Raw genomic sequence first — 17,852 nt, forward strand, 5'->3', positions numbered from 1 at the left:
ACTAGTTTCCCACACAGCGGCAAAGGTTGACGGACACAAGAACTAGATTCATCACTCTCGTCTGAAACCGGTGCCTACTCCACCCGCAAAACAGTGGACCGTCCAGCCCACCGACGACCTTGGACTAAAGTTGCTGTTTAAAAGGGGAAAAGTTTAGAATTAACAGTATAAATTCTAGTTTAAGTTTCAAAACTACTGTAACATTTTTCTTTTTTTACTGTAGGCTCTCTTTTCCCGTTACCTTTTACTACATTCTCCTTGCATGCAGGGTGGGGAATGGACCCAGCAAACCTCGTTACAAACACCCAGAAAGCATTGAAGGTTACTTTTGCCCGTGAGTTTAACCTATCTAACAGTTCGATATGTTCCCAAATCCCTTATCACGCTGCAAAACTCCTATGGCGAGCCATTCCTAGTAACTGGTCAGATATCCGTCAAGAAGAAATAGCTATTAATACTACAAAATATCATGACTATCTTTAACCCCTTAGCATACCCCTTCATACCTGGAATCGCTCCTGGGTGGCCACATTTAGCCGACAACTGTACCAAAAAGGCTCCCTTCAGTCTCTCTAGCTCCTCGTGGGAGCCAGAGTGGAATGACTCCCATATCCCCCAGCCTATCCGCTTACATTCAGTTCCCCCCGGGCTGCTTTGTTATGCTCAAAATGAAACCACGAACCATACCTGGTTCGCCGGCAATAGTTCATGCCAATATTATCTCTCTCCTAATCAAAACATATCCATGCCTTTGTATAATAGCTCTGGTCATGACACCGGTGAAGGCTCGTTTTTCTTTACTCCAAATCTATCCAGTCGAATGCGAGAGGGGCTTAATGAAATGGCAGGAAATGAGGAAACTTTCTGGATTTGTGGTACTTTGGCCTACAAACGGCTACCTGACGGCTGGTATGGAAGTTGCTACATAGAGTTTCTTGCCCCTTCCCTTCGAGTTCTAACCCACCTCCCACCTGGCTGCCCAAGACAACAAAGATCCCTCTATGCAACTCCGCCACCTATTAGTGAGGGAGACAGATTTGGCATGATCCTTCTCCCGTCGCATGGGGTGGGCCGGTTAGCCAAACTGTATCGTCAACTTTCTGCATTTCTTACAAAATTTGCCAATGACACTCTAGCTATTGAAAAGAGCCTTAACTCCAAGATTTATCAACTTCGTTTATTATCTCTTCAAAACCGTCAGGCTCTAGATTATGTCTTAGCATCTCGGGGGGGGGGGGGGGGTATGTGCTCTAATTGGGAACGAATGTTGTACTTATATTCCAGAAAATTCCCAAAATATTAACAAACACATTTTGTCGGCCAAACAGGCTTTTGAGCAGTGAAAAAGTCAGAAATGTGAACCCACTGTTTTCGATTCTCTCTGCAGCTGGTTTTGCAACCTTGGAGGCCTAGAAATGGGCATCCTTTACCTCCTGGTCACCGATGTTGTGTTACGTTTAATTACCCTCCTCTTATTTGCGTGCCGTAATGCCCTCCTACGCAAAGTCCGTGTATCCCCCTCCCCGAGCGCTTCACTATACCCCTGCATTAAAGATCCCAGTTCCCAAACACTTAAATCGCCTTTTATCTTCAGGATATGAGAAAACTCAGCCAAAACTTTGTTGAGTATTCTCAAAGGGGGGAGTTGTTGGTGTCACTGGACAGAACCCTAGGTAACTCAGGGGGATGGAAGACCACGAGTGTCGATGAAGCCCCTCTGCTCTAGGCCCAGGCAAGCCAGGGCCCCCCCCCCCCACCTTTGTAACCCTTTCTTTGAACTTTTGTAACCTCCTGTAATAATGGAAAACAGGATGAGTAGCAAGCAAGCTGAAACTCCCTAAAAACCGTCGTTATCTGTGGAATGCAAGGGCACCGCTCAGAGAGAGAAGGGAGGAGGGAAAGGGCGGGGGCAGAAAATGACCAGGATATAAATATACACTGTTGCAGGGCTAGGCGCGCGGGATTTGAGACCATACAGTCTCCCTGCACCTTTTACTTGAGCTCAAATAAACTCTGTCTACTTCTCCCCCCAGTGTGTTTATTGGCACAACGCACACCGGGCAACGAACCCAATTGTTGCCTCCCTCGGGCACCTTGTGCCGGCAACAGTACAGTAAAAAAAAAAGCTAAGAATTAAGTATCAACCAGTATCAAGTTAAAAACATTAAGCAAAGGCTCTGCAAGGCACATGTAATACTTCGATAGTCACAGTTTGGCAGACTCTTGAAGGTTAGGTGGGAAGTGTTCTTCCTCTTTTCCCTTTCTCCACTTGAACATCTTAATTCACCCACATGACTGACCATCTGCTTATCTGCTGAATCATTAGAAGTATTGCTCTCATAAACATAATACATTTCCTTCGTCCAGGAAGGTGTCCAAGCATTTACTTTAGGAGCTACACACATCTTGGCATACTTGTTTGCAGCAGACCCTGTTGGTACATCGCCTGTTAAATCTCAGAGGGCACTCAGTTCTGAATCTGGTTTTTGGTCCCAAGTATAAGAAAGGAACAGGTGGTGTCGAAACTGCATTTTTGTACGTTCTTTCACAGGAATACTAACGGAACCTGACTCATTCTCTGGTACTTCAGCTTTTTGCCATGAGGGTGCTAAAAGCAAGTTTTATTCCTGCAGATGAAAGCAAGATCCTCTTTCTAGATCTAATTCCAAGAAACACTTTCTATATATTATTTTATAAATGTCCATAGGAGTTCAGGGGTGCCAACTGCATTTTTTATTTTCAGAAAGTTTTGCTGGCAACCAAAAGTTATTCAGTGATGCTGACCCAAGGAGTAATGTATGCTCTTAACAGACTTGTGAGTCATTGAAAAACCACCTGCTGCAGAAGAAAAAACAGAGTATCTTGGTCAAATACAGAAGTGTGTTTACAATTCTGCATATTTCAGTGAGGCCTGGCCACGGGTCAAAGAGCCAGAAACAGCCCCCACCAAAAGAAATGGATGAACAGAACTGGAAAGAACCTTTGGAGCAGGCCATTTGCCTCCTAGTTAGGATACACCCAGGCTTCTCAAGCAACAACTACTCATAATAAATGTTCTGATCTATGTTAGAGATAGAGGGAAAAACAGCTGATAAATAGGATAGAATCAAATGCAAGTATCTGGGGGAAAACAACTAGCACATTTTCATACAAAGATTTATAATACCCTCTAGCAAAAATGGAGATCATGTCACACTGGTTGCTTGAAAAAAACAAACAACCCAAAACAAGTGACATTTTAGTTTAAACTCAGTGCACTCCCATGCAGAGCCCAGCACACGCCCAGAAGGGTAGCACATTAGTTGGACCCAGCTCACTCAATGTCTATATTGAATCAGCTATTAGATAAATGCTCCAAAAATCCTCACTGAAGCACCCAATCTATACAGATGCTGTGGAGCTGGGTCAAAATAATATGCAGCTTCTTCCAGTAAAGCTCCGGGTTGTCTTTTTTTTTATTAATGTCTGCAAGCAGTTATTATGTAAAACATCTCTCCCACCAGTATCTATTTTGCAGTTGGAAGTACCAGTAAGGTTGCCAATTAGCACTAGTTAAGGAAGTGGTTTGGCAATGTGGACTGTATAGACTGAATGGGTCAAATCTCATTTTCCTTCTTTAGCAAGTTGTATACTCCGCAGCAGAACCGACAGAACAAAACACACAATCACTTACCTCACACATTTTCCTTGTGCATTTTTCATTCTCCATAACACAGTGGCAGATTATTGCCTAAAAATATTGCCCATTTTTGATGTATGAACCAAGTCTCATTGAAGCATACCTTCATTATGAAGCTTTAATCCCATCATTTAAGCATTTCACCAGTGGTTGAAATTTTTAATCAATATCCTTAGATATTAGTAAGAAACCTTTTAGCTCAGTGGTAGGCAACCCCCTGGAGCATGTGTCAGTCTGGCACATGAAAGTATTTTACTTGGCACTCGTGTCTTGAGGAAGGGGTGCACGGCCACAACAAGGGTCATGCTCTTTGCAGCTCCCCCATCATCCACCCTTGGCACACCAACATCTTACAAGTTGAGGTTGCGGATGTTTTTGGCACTCTGCCCAGAAACGTTGCCGACGTCTACTTTAGCTGCAAATTTCATCTTATGCTAATTTCTCTCTCTCAAATTTATCATAATTTGTAAGATTCAAAATTTCCTGGAAAACATTTAGGCCAAATGGCAAAGGATATCACTTCAATACTACATCTTTAACAGAGCTGCATGACCTTACTTACAAATATTGAAATACTTAGTACTTATGTTTACTGCTGTGTTTCATCAACTACTGATTTATGGTTTGATCTATCCATCAAGCCACTTGTAATTCACTGTGCCTATCTAGACCTGTGGTCTTAAATCATTCCTGCCTTTAAAAAAAAACAAAACAAAAACATAGACAAGCCCTGAGGGTCAGAGAGTAGTGAAAATGTTCATGTAGACATAACATTTTTTCAAAGCTGCTACTCAGTCCTACAGAGGCTCACTGGTGAATGGGACTGATAAACACCTAAAAAAGAGAGACAGGTGGTCTAAACCAGCGATTTGGACGAGGGGGTAAAAAGCACCCTGTTCAAATTTGCTGATGACACTAAGATGTGGGGGGACGTGGGCACACTGGAAGGATGCAACAGGCTACAATCTGACCTAGACAGGTTAGAAGGGTGGCCGGACGAGAATAGGATGGGTTTCAACACAGATAAGTGCAAGGTGATGCACCTGGGGAGAAACAACCGGCACCATACCTACAGGTTGGGGAACTCCCCTCTTGTCAGCACAGGAGGTGGAAAGGGATCTGGGAGTGATCACTGACTCCAAGATGAACATGGGCCGGCAGTGTGGGGAGGCAGTAAGGAAGGCCAACCGCACCTTGGCATGCATCCACAGATGCATCTCGAGCAGGTCCAGGGAGGTGATCCTTCCCTTCTATGCGGCATTGGTCAGGCCGCAGCTGGAGTACTGCGTCCAGTTCTGGGCGCCGCACTTCAAGAGGGATGTCGACGGCATGGAGAGGGTCCAGAGGAGGCCACTCGTATGATCAGGGGACAGCAGGGCAGGCCCTATGAGGACAGGCTGCGGGACCTGAACCTGTTCAGCCTCCAAAAGAGAAGGCTGAGGGGGGATCTTGTGGCCTGTTATAAACAAGTCAGGGGGGATCAGGAGGCATTGGGGAAGTCCCTGTTTCCCCGAGCACTGCCAGGAGTGACCAGGAATAACAGTCACAAGCTGGCAGAGGGTAGGTTTAGGTTAGCTATCAGAAGGCGCTACTTCACAGTCAGGGCGGCTAGGGTCTGGAACCAGCTTCCAAGAGAGGTGGTGCAGGCTCCTACCCTGGGGGTGTTTAAGAGGAGGTTAGATGAACATCTAGCTGGGGTCATTTGACCCCAGTACTCTTTCCTGCCATGGCAGGGGGTCGGACTAGATGATCTGCTCAGGTCCCTTCCGACCCTACAAACTATGAAACTATAAACTTTGGAGTGCTTATCACTCCCATTTACCACCCACCTCAAGAGGCTTCAAGTGCTTAACCACATTTGGGTACTGAGGACTGGGAAAGCAGGAGGGGGAGTTTAGTTTTTTCTACTTAGGTGTCTAAACATGCAGAGACCAAATTTAAGATGCCCTGGTTTGAATACTTCTAATAGGCTCCAGCTTTCCTTGCCCTCAGGTACACACAGCTTGCATTCTGATTACAAGACACTCTACTATTCATATTGCCATTTGAAGCAAACAGACACACAGACCGTTTACTTATGTACTTAAAGTTTATTTCTTCATAATTACAAGCTATTGTTAGAATTTTTAAACAAAAGGGAAGTCTATAAATAGAGGCTAACCCCACCTGAATAAGTTTTTAAAAAACAGTTAAAACTCCATAAGTAATGCCATTTAGCTCACAGCAGTGGTTTATTGGTAGTCACTGGGTAAAGATACTGTAGTCAGAGTCAGTAACATGAAATGTAACATCAAATGACTCGAAACTTTAAATTCCATACAGGAAAGCATGAATATATATATAATATATACACATAATATTGTATTGGTCCACTGAGTATATGTTTTTAACAAAAAATAAGAACTATGTAGTCCAGTTAAGCATCCAATATGCAAGATTAGTGTACACTTATTACAAAGGTTGTATAGATAAATTATAGCTATTTAATACTTGCAAAAGATGTTTTTAAGTTACTTTTTTGAGCAGGTGTCGGAAACGCTAATTTCCCAGTGCAAAAGAAAATGTTGTCCAAGTCAAGTCACCCATTTTCCTGAAAGATCAAAAACTACCCTCTTTAAAGAGTCTTGCAGCAACATTGCCAGGTAAGTGGAATAGTTAAACTAGTGGTGGCTATGAGGCATCCCTTGCTCCACATAAAAGTTTCTGTAGAAGAACAATTCTATTTCCAACAGGAAATCCAAGCGAAAAGTGCAAGAGAGAAAACAGAGTTTATGCTGCTGCAGTCCAATTTTATGGACAAAAGCACCACTGTTTAGAGTGAATTAAAAGAACCTGATTACTGTAGAATGGAGTACAATTAACAATAGGCAATAAGTTACTTTTATTAACATTCTTTTAATCCTACTTTGACTCAGTGACCATAAAGAATTATAAATCAGTTTTTTTTAAGGTGCAACTATCAGTTGGCATTCAATAAATTACATGTACAGAAAAAGACTTGTAAAAAATTAAACTACGCCTTTATGCATCCTACTCTATCGACTCTCATATTCCACTTGTCAACTTGCCGGTTTAGTTGCATATTTCACAGAACTCGGCTCAATTAGCAATGGGTCTTCATAATTTGTCAGTCATCTTGGCCAAGAGCAATTTAACGCAAATGATCTATTTAGTTCTCTAGTACTACGAAACAACACAACTGATCCAACTGCCTTCAAATCTCAGAGACATGCAAGAAAGCAAGTAAATGTTTCAGTAGAATACAGTTTTCCCCACTTGCACTCTAAAAAGATTATCAATTAAATTTCAAGTCCAACAGTAGAACTTTCATTGAGGAAGAGAAAAGACATATGTATAGATAAAAAATAAAGCACTCTGTTCCAGCATTACTATAATCTCTTCTGAAAAAGTACAAAAGGTTTCAAGCAACTGATGAGAACAGCCTGACGAGAAGCCATAAGCAAGAGCACAATTGCCATACTCACCATCTGCTCAACTGCCAACTCCTGCCAGTTTATACTCCAGCTGTAGTCTCACTGACTGCATTGTAAACAGATCTGTTTTCAGGTATGAATTTTATTTTGCTTTCCTTAAACTTGGGAGAGTGTGAACACAAAAACAATCCATTACCCAAATATAAAAATAACCAAAAAGTGAAATGTACCAGTAATGTCCACATACCATATAAAAATAAGTACTGAAACTCTAGCTAAACTCTTTGTGAAACACAGAAAACAGTATTTTAGCTTTTGCCTGGGTTACCATCTCTTTAAATAAACCAGCCCTTCCACCTAGAAAGAAAAGCCACCGTGTGCTAAGAATATGGAAGTTTGGGCATATACTTTTATGTTGTGTTCTGTGCCACTCTCACCAACTTGCTATCTAAAGGAACTTGATTGGGACAATATTTTCTTGTCTCTGAACTTCTGAATTTGAAGAATCACACATGTTCATGAAGATATCTTCATACAAGACAAGAATGATTTTAAAGATGACATGCAGTGTTCTCTCCCTCTGTATTACAGAAAGAGACTTTATTGTCCTGGGTATACACCAAAAAAATAGCACAGGCAAAAATCTCGAAAGCATCCACAGTGGAGCAGTGCTCTGCTATAAGTTGGCTGATAATATTAATCAAATTCAGGAAAAATTATAAATCAGAGTGGGATAACAAAAAGATAAATAAATGATCACATTTGCAGGAATTTAAAACCTTTCATACTTTCCAATCCATAGGTAGCTTCTGATTAACATTTTAAATAGATTAAATACTCAGGAAATGGGAGAAATGGGACAAAACAGTTGAGATAAGACACACTGTCATTCTAACTTCATGCTTCTGAAATTTCAGATTTACTGAGTGCAATCGCCAGTTCCAAATCTTCTTGCTCTTGCTGTTTTAATCTTGCAAGTCTCTCTTTCTCTTCTCTCTCACTTTCTCTCTTAGCCCATTCAATCATGTCTTCTTCAGTAGGATACTGCAGTTTCAAGAGACAAGATATCTGGATTTATTAATGAAAAAGTAATCACCCTGTTCAAATCTCACACTAGGTTTTGGAGTCACTTAAACTGTTCCAAAATATTGATACACTAGTTTTAAAATAATGTAAATAGTCTCCTGCGTTGAAAAAAAAACGTATTAGCATGGTAGGCAAGGTGCTTTGGGTAAATCTGATGTCTTTTATTAGACCAACTCAAACAGTTGGAAAAATCCTTCTTAGCAAGCTTTCGGGCACAAACACCCTTCGTCAGGCTGAGGAAACGTCTGCAGTTGGTCTGTGCTCTTCCTGGATGGAGTGGTAAAGCAGCCAGAGGCCAGCCAGCCAGTGGAAATATAAACTGAGGTGGTCAGTAGGTGAGAGAGGTGCGGGAAAGGCAAAATGAATGTAGCTGTAGCCAAAGGATGAGAGAGAGATGGGTAAGGGGTGGGGAGGGAATGGGAACAGCTGGTAAAAAAAAAGTGGAGGGTTTGAGAATGAAGGGAATGAGAATAGCTGGTAAAAAGTGGAGGGTTTATGTGGGGACTCTGACTCACCAGGTAAACCCTCTACTTTTTACCAACTATTCTCATTCCCTTCCCCCCACCCTCCTGTCTGCCATCCTTTGGCTACAGCTACATTCATTCCCCCTTCCCCCTCAGCTGTCTCACACCTTACCGACCACCTACCTCAGGTTACATTTCCACTGAGTGGCTTTCTTGCCTAGGTGCTCACCTCTGGCTGCTTTGCCACGCCATCCAGGAAGAGCACAGACCAACTGCAGACATTTCCTCAGCCTGACAAAGGGTGTTTATGCCCAAAAGCTTGCTAAGAAGGATTTTTCCAACTATTTGAGTTGGTCTAATAAAAGATACTGGAGTATCTAGGAACCCTGTCCTTAGACCAACATGGCTACAACCTACACCCCTATCAGCATGGTACAAGTTTCATTTGTGATTTAAGAACTGCAACAAAGCAGTCCTGACAACCGATTATACTGAAAAATACCATCTAGCCAATAAACATAGGAACCTAAAAGTACAACCCAGTCAGATGATTGACTTCAGTCAATAAAAAAAAATCACCCTTTAAAGCTTCTGAACAGCCACGCTGAACAAATTTGAGTCTTAAATTTGTAATGACAATATACAATGTTACTTTGGTAAACACTTTACATTACCTTTGGAACAATAAAGCCAATTAATTATAAACAGATGAGGAGCTACTAATTAATTCACATACTGTGCATGACAGACCTGAATCTAGAGCGGTGGGAAAACCAGCTCTGTCCTCACTTCACTGTGTGATGCTCCTCTAACAGTGGATTTTTCCAAATGGAAAATCCTGCATAATAAAGCATGCAATCATAGTCAATTTAGATGTGCAGGTGGTGCCACTGGAAAAATGCTTCTGCAGAGGAATACCACACTAGCCATGTACTTCTGCAACCAGAAGCCTGCCATTAAAATGAAGAAAAAATGAGTATGTATACGCCCAGAATGTAAAATGTGCTACTACAATATTGCAGTAACTTGGCTTTGTGATCCTGAATAGTAGTCAGAAGTGAGGCATTATCTTAAAGAGTAGGCACATCAAGGTGAAATATGTTCCTATTGAGCGTGCAAATACTAGGTGTTTTAATATGCTCAAGCTAATTTCTGTCTTGACAGTTTCTGAAACTTTTGTGAACAGAAATTGAGAAATTTCTGATTCCTCCCTGTAGGCCACCCACTAGGATCCAAGCAGCTGAAGCCAGAAGAAACCGTCCAAACACTCATTCACAGATGACAGACAGCTCATCTCTCTCTTGCTTCACTTTCTCTTTTAGCACCCCAGGCTTTCTGGGTATGAAGAGTCAGCAGCACGAGCTTTTCAGGAATAGCCATGCTACAAAATACAGTAAGCAGCACAAGCCAATTGAACATTATCCATTTTAAGATCTAAACAGGGTTTACTTAAGTTAAGCATGTTATTTATTATGGCTTGCTAATGACAGCAATCAATACAGTTTGCTATCAGTATATATGCATCTATTTAAAAGCTAAAGATCGAAGGCCAAGTATAAACAACTGCTTGCTACTTTTTACTGTGTTGTGCTTGAACCTTTATTTTAGCAACCTTTCATAACTGAAATAAAACCATATTTTATTCATTAATAAAGCTGGATCTTCTAGAATTTATCACGTAACGCTGACATTTTGACCAAATATTTTAGGTAATACTTAAGAGTAAAAATTAAAAAATAAAAATTAGGGCCCTGTTTTGGTTTGCTTGGTTTTATGATGCAACTACAGCATTATATCACATGATTTCAATCAGTGCACTTTTTAAAATCTATTGCAAAATTTAAGTTAACAGATGATCCCTAGAAAACAAAAGTTCGTTGCTTAATAAAAGCTAGGGAGCCTTTACAGAAAAACCTCAATACAATAATTATTATGTAAATATTATCAAAACTATTCTGAATATTTTAAATTTTTTATTTTAAAGGAATGGATGACAATCTACAATACAAGCTTTGAGTGTAAAATCTCTTATGTGGGTATTTGCTCTAAAATTAATAGTTAGACTTTAAGCATTTAAATTAGATCCTTAATGGAAAAGGATGACACAGTTCAGAAGATAAGTTTTGGTTACTTTCAATTAAGCTTGAAGATTTTATTGCAACTGAATCACTTGTTTGGTTTATTTTTTAATCTTTAAAAATAAATCCTTCCATTGCCCCCCACTCCACGAAGAAAAAGAAAAAAAACCCGCAAAAAAGTTCACTTACATTACCAAAGTTTGCAAAATTGTTGGCATCTGTCTCTTTACTGATATTGGTGGGAGCAAATGGGTCACAAAACAAATCTGCTTCTTGCTCTTTGGAAGTCTCACAGCCAGGGAAAGGCTGAAACGGATCATTCAATTTAAAGGAATCTGAAGAATCCAGTTTATTGATAGGTCTTTTTCCTGGATTAAAATAATTGATATCAACTCAAATGACACAGATGACTGACATTACTGTGTGGTACTGCCTTTAAAAAATCCATAACACAAGAGCTATTTGGACTGCACCCTGGCATAAAGGGGCAGAGTCCTGCTGACTTCAGTGGTGTGGAGGCTCTCTGACGAACAGACCCCTCACCTCCTATTTCTTCCATATCTAATTATGCATTAAATTACAGAGTAAAGGACTTAAGCATGTGTATTAAATGTCACGGTCTCTTAAAGACCATAATTTCAGCACAATATTTTCTTTGTTCTCCAGGTATCTATGCAACTCTAATAAGATGAGTTATTAAATATTGTATTTAGTCATTTATGAACTGAGCTAGTTACCTGCATAGCAAAGTAAAAAAAAAAACCCCAAACCTAAAAAACCCCAACAACAACAAACCCTTAGAAAGAAAAACAAACTTTTTACTAATGCTTTGAAGATCTCTGGTGAACTTCTAACTTTGCTGCCTTTTGTGGCTTCTCTGGTTTTCAGGGAAGATGAAGGAACCTAACAACAGGTGTTCACCAACTCTGCACTAACCCCCTCTACATGAGAATAGATAGCTATTTATCCATCAAGAATTGAGATCCGCACTCTTCTATCTTCAGCTTAGTCAAAGTCAGCTTTCAATACTTTGTGGAGGACATGATCCCAGTTCTTCCAAAACAGTGTCTGTTTAATATTCTTCCCACCTCTCAACTTCTTTTTCTGCATATGTAATCATTCAAGGTAGTTTCAAAAGTGAGGCTTCCAGTATCTTCAGTTGCTTCTGCTGGATAATCTCTTTACTTCAAAATACTTTTTGATGTTTACAATAGCTAATTGTTCCACTTCAAATTTATTTTGGCCTCATTTAGTCTGAGGTATTTCCATAAGTCCCTAGGAGACTCCAACTTAGCAACATTTTTTCTCTTTTATGTATATTAATTGGAAAATATAAAATAATTTTTATTACCTGAGATATTTAGACTATAACCCCACAGACAATGTGTGCTGGTACAAAAACTACTACTGCAAGCCTTTCGTTTTCTAAAATTAACAGAACAACACAGCCTCTAATTTTCTTCGTGCCAGAGATACATTAATTCTTGAAAGACCCTTGAGTACAGAACATCCTTCATTCTAATGCAGTCCAAAAAGCAAAAAATTCCTTTTCTGAAATGTTCTGAACCTCAGAGAGCTTCTCTGGCAGGGATGCAGCATCAGATTCACAGGCATGAAAACTGGCCTATTACTACCTCTGCAGTTCATTAAGGAATTTTGACTCTGAAGTCCTGAACACCTGCTACAACAACTTTCTTATTTAGGACCAATTTCTTTAAAAAAAGATACAAGTACACAGTAAGAAAAAAGCAGATATATTTAAGCTTACACATTACTACAAATGTCACCTGCATATGAAAGATAAAACAAACGCCAGTATATACAACTGAAAGAACAGCTTTAAATTAGGGCTGTCAAATGATTAAAAAATTTGGTTGCAATTAGTTGCATGGTTAAAAAAAACGAGTTGCAATTAATCACTGTTAATAGCACAACTAGAAACTGAAAATTATGTGTAGAAAAACCTCAAAGGTATGCAAAATCATGCAGGTACTTTGTATGGTTGGGGTATGGGTGTGGCAGGGAATCTGTGAAGGTGTGGGGGGTTCTGTGGGTCAGGAGTGAGGGGCAGCAGCAGGGCTGGGGGTGTCTGTGGCTTGGGAGTGAGGGGCAGACAGACAGACAGACATGCATACATACACGCACGCATGCACAAAGACACTGCCTAGCAGGTAAGTGTGTAGGGAGGAAAGGGACAGGGAGGACAGATCAAGGTCCCCATGGTGAGGGAGGGAGTGGGGCAGGCAGGGGCATGGGGCCCAGGGGCTGCAGTGGGTCATGGGATGGAGCTGCTGGCGCATTGTCCAGGGACATGGGTCAGGGGCTGCTCCCACTGTGTGCACCCCAGGGGAGGAATGCAGGATACACACATCCTGGATTTGTGCGTGGGGCAGTGGTGGCCTGCTGCTGTGCACTGGACTCTGTGCCCAGCTGCCATTACCCCAGGAGCCATGCAACACCATTTTGTGCCTCCTGCTGCCAAGCAGGAAGGGGATGCGGTGCAGCCAGTGCGTGGCTCCTGGGGCAAAGATAGCAGGGCGCAAGGCCCCAGCCTGCAGCAGCAGGCCACCCCCCCCCATGCAAAAGTCAGGGGGGCTCATGCCTCTCCTGGGGTGCACATAGCAGTGGGAGCAGCCCTTCCCCTCCCCCCCAAGCCCAGGGAGAAGCCTACCCCAGGGCCCCATTCATCCCAGCCCCTGGCCCTGGCCTCTGCCCTCTTCCCTCCTTCACCATGGAAGCCTTGATCTGCCCACACCCCTTCCCTCCCCCATGTCTCTTCCCCTTCACACTTGCCTGCTGGGTGCTGCTCCACACACTGCTGGGCTGTGTTCCTGGCTGCCTGCAGGCTGTGGCTGCTCAGCTGTGTCTGTGCACGCCCCTCCCCACTCCCTTGCTGCAGCCACCCAGAGCCCGTGCCTGGGCTGCCCTGCAGTCCTCTGCACTGCCACCACTGCCCCACAGGGCAGGCCGGAAGCAGCCATGATGGCAGCAGAGCAGAGCCCAAGTGAGGGCTCCAAAACTACGTGCATGATTAATGTTAAAAAAGTTAGTGCAAACAATAATTAACATGTTAACCACACACATCAACCACAATTAATTGACAGTCCTACTTTAAACACAATTAGATAAAAAATATGACAACTTGAACAAACCGTGGCTTTTTATGCATTTAATAATTGAATAAAGTTGTTCACGACATATATTTCTTTTAATACTGTGACATTTAACAAGCAATCCCATTATTTTTTAAACTATTTATTAGTTTTAAGACACTGGAACATGAATGTTATCTTCATTCATCAAGCTCTTTTCTGGAGGTAAGCAGGGTTCAGTGGATACAGCACAGGACTGGGAGTCAGGAAACTTGGGCCTATTACTAACTTCCACTGACTATACTACAAGACCTTGGAGGAGTCACCTGGATGGAAAGAAGTCAAGGTTTTCCATTTGAGAAATGAGAATCGTGCCACTTAGACTTGTAAAATTCACTTTTGAGTTCTATGAATACAAACACTAAGATTTCTTTAAGTACGAGAAGGTATTGGAAATTAGGGGTTTCCAACAGCACTAGGACACAAAATTCAAGTTATCCCTGTTTTTTCCTTAAGATTTGCGGCAAAGCATAGCAAGCACCACTGAACAGAGCTCTCTGTAGAAAGTTTCCCTTGTAGAAATTTCAAGTTACTACATTTTCTCATCTTTTCCAGTTCCTTGCTCCCTCTAAGCATACCGCTGACTTAACACAATGCCCCCTTTCCTTTTTGAATCGTTCTGCTCTTCTACATAATTAGGTTATCAATCCTACTGCAGAGAGAGATATACCATGTTAGTTTGGAGTTATGCAGAAAGAAAGGCAAGGCAACATCTAAGGTCATCTTCACATATACTCTGGGGTGAGGGCTACTTTAATTAGAGCAGCTTTCTGAAATCTCTCTAATTAAAGAGCCCTTGGTGTCTCGTGCATGCAGTATCCCATGTTTCAAAATGGTGGTAGGGGCACTTTAACTAAAGCTCAGTCAATGAGCCATTTTGAAGAGCAGGGATGTTGAATACATGTGAAGCCAAGGCTGCTGGAGTGTGCTAATTAGCATGCTCCAGCAGACTTGATTCATTGAGTCTGCTCCAACATGTGCTACTTAGCACACATTGGAGCAGGCATCAGGCATGTGTATAGCTGCCCTTATGGACTAACTTGTTCAGAACGGTATGAACTTTCATAGGCTACAGCTTACTTTGACAGATGCTACAACTGGACTGGCAGAGAACAGGAGTATTATATTTTGAAGCAACTCCTGATAATGTCTCTGCTCCTACTTTATAGCCCCACTCCATTCCTTTAAGTGACTGTTTTAAATTTGCATATGGAGCTATATACAAGCCATTGTTTGATCTGTTATTTAGCTCAAACTGCATCTGCTTCTTTTTCCTGACTGGAGGAAGAGCACTTTACATCTGAAAACTGGTTTGAAATCTCTCCCAACTACGTAGTTGATTCAATAAAGGATATCACTAAAAAATCCTTGATGCTCATATATTCCCTGGACCATCATGGGTACAACAATACCCCAACCCCAATAAAATCCACAGGGAATTTAACTTTACTGTACTAGTCAGAAGAAAAGGAGCCATTAATCTGCTATCACTATAGAAGTGAGTATGACAATCTTTAAAGAAACGTCAAACATCAGCTCCTACCTGGTGGTGGGGGACAGGGTCTTGTAGGAGTGCCAGTCTTGGGTGGTAAAGCAGGAGGAATATCCTCATTTTTGGCTGGTGGTTCCTCAAATAAGTTTTTAGTTATGACTACATTGTTGACAGACCCTGATGTGGAAGAACTAAAGGGATCTTCATTGTTGGCCTTTAAAAAAAACCAAACACAAACCACAGCATTAGTGTTTCTCTACTAGTTCCACCTTTTTTCTTCTATAAAGATCTATACCTCAATTAGAAAAACACAACGAAAATTGGAGAAAAATTAGAGATTGTTTATCATGTCACTGTTGTGCATAATACAAAGTTACATATGTATGTAATGACAGCAGTTGAAAAGGTGCAATCAGGTTATGTTGTGCTGGGTGCTGTACAAGCATAGAACAGAAAAGCTCTGTCCTTACCATATTGTTTTTGAGGAAAACATGATGCAGAGATCAACAGATAACTTCGGATGAAAAATAATCAAATTAAAAATCACAAGGGCAACAGACAGGAGTAACCCTTGGAGCATTCAGGTACAACAGTGATAGTTAAAGCAAAAAGAAACCTGAGACTGGTACTGATGCTACACTTTGCAGTAAGTAGGAAGCCAGCACTTAGGGAACTAGAGTAAAAGGGGTTTTGTTGACTCAGGACTACAAAAAAAACCCTGTAGGAATAACCCAGGCACAACCTTTTCTCATCATCTCAAACTCTCCATCTTATGTACCAGTGACTTTCTTGACAGATGTTTTACAGTGAAATTTTTCAAAGAACCCCTGTATCAGCCAACAAAGAAGTCCTTTCTGCTTTGGGGATTAATGAATATACAGTGTGGAGCACTGCTATTACGAGTCTTCTCCTAAGACCAGCTATTAAGACCTAAGGCCCTGCCTACTGTAGGACAAATATATTTAAAAAAAAAAAGAGCTAAGCAGCACATTTTAAAAAACTGTTTAGTGAAATTTTGACCTTACTTGAGGTCAATGCCAAAATTCCCAATGACTTCAGTGGGCTAGGCTTTCACCCCTAGAGGGCAAAGGAATGAATGCATCTCACTGCCACAGTGAAAGCCAGAAATCAAAACTTCTACCACACCTTTCCCCTACCTTCTGGACATACCCAAAAAGGATCATTTGTGCAGGAATCAACAAAGAGAGGCCAGGGAACCAGCATACACAGCAACAAGCAGTTCATTATGGCTACAGACCCAAAGAAGCTAAGAACAGTTTAACTGCAAGACGAGATCAAGACCAACATGGTTCAAGCAAGCTTAGACCTATCCAAATATTTTTTTAAACTGTATCAAAATATTTACATCATATCCTTCATAGCAGGACTCGAGGCACTTTCCCATAAGAAACCCTTTTAGAAGTCAAACTTTGTCACTAAGGGTGCGACACTAGAATGCTAATACAAAAGCTGTATAACAACCAAAATTATTAAGTCTTCCTATTGTATCTAAAGATTTCAGCATTGTTCACACATTTAAATCATTTCCCATTACCTTTGACAGTGTGCTAAAGTCAGCAAAACCACTTCCAAATGATTCATTTCCAAACAGAGAGGCAAAGGGATCTGCAGCTAAAATAAGAAAACGAACAAACAGAACAGGATAGAATCAAACAGTACACTGTTTTTCAGAGACTAAACTAACATAGTCAGCCTAAATCAGAATGTTTTAGTTGTATAATCATATAAAAAAATTATAAGGTATGACATAATTCACTTGGAATAGTCAATATATTATTCGGATTAAAAAAAAAAAAAGATGATTGTACTGGTTTTGTTGTCATAGGAAATATTTTTACTTTACTAAAAACAGCAAATGCTCTTTACTAATTCAGAATAATTGTTCCTCTGAAAAGGTAGGTTTTTAGATAATAGCACTGAGATGCTGCACTTTTCTTCACAAATGGAACAGAGAATCTGTCTCTTAAATGACAGTATGCAGACAACAAGCATCAGTAAACTAAGCAGATTACAGTTTGCTACAAAATATTTTAAGATAAAAAACTGGGATAAATAGAGGGTTTTGTTTGTTTGTTTTTTAAAAAGGAAGCTTTCAATTATTGTTTTAATCACGGGGAATCAAACTCATCCTCATTATCATTCACCCTGAATCTCTTGATCCTTTTGGATCGAGTTTCCTTTTCACAACTAGATGGCTTCAAACTATCCAAATGGGTTTTTTTCAAGGCAGCACAAGATGCAATCTCTCTTTGCACATACCTACATACATGCTTCCCAGAAAAAGTATACATTTGCTGCGATTAAAGTGGACTACCTTATTAAAAAACATAGCTCTAGAACCAATCCCTTTTTTCCTTTCCTGGCTGATATATTACATCATGTGCCACAGCTCAGATCATGATACCTGAGCTCCCTGAGGTCAGACTGAATATTGTCTTCACTAAGG

At 40.9% G+C, this 17,852-nt stretch overlaps 1 protein-coding gene across 2 annotated transcripts in view; it reads right to left on the reverse strand.

Annotated features, from left to right (window-relative positions):
- Positions 1–5,760: 5,760 nt before the first annotated feature.
- The window catches only part of EPS15 (epidermal growth factor receptor pathway substrate 15), a 97,348-nt gene continuing 85,256 nt past the window's right edge, over positions 5,761–17,852 (reverse strand). The window contains exons 22-25 of one of the 2 annotated variants that reach the window (XM_090048408.1): positions 16,941–17,017; positions 15,437–15,599; positions 10,931–11,109; positions 5,761–8,157 (exon numbers count right to left, since the gene is read on the reverse strand). In XM_090048408.1, coding sequence (XP_089904534.1) covers positions 8,011–8,157; positions 10,931–11,109; positions 15,437–15,599; positions 16,941–17,017 — 566 coding nt within the window. In that variant the 3' untranslated portion in view covers positions 5,761–8,010. Of the gene's footprint in view, positions 8,158–10,930; positions 11,110–11,913; positions 14,160–15,436; positions 15,600–16,940; positions 17,018–17,852 lie in introns of those variants that run through there. The other variant, XM_090048409.1, reaches the window with a different exon arrangement.

The sequence above is a fragment of the Crocodylus siamensis genome, chromosome 5 (assembly GCF_052110815.1).
Source record: "Crocodylus siamensis isolate JL-2025a chromosome 5, ASM5211081v1, whole genome shotgun sequence".
In the NCBI taxonomy this organism is placed as follows: domain Eukaryota; kingdom Metazoa; phylum Chordata; order Crocodylia; family Crocodylidae; genus Crocodylus; species Crocodylus siamensis.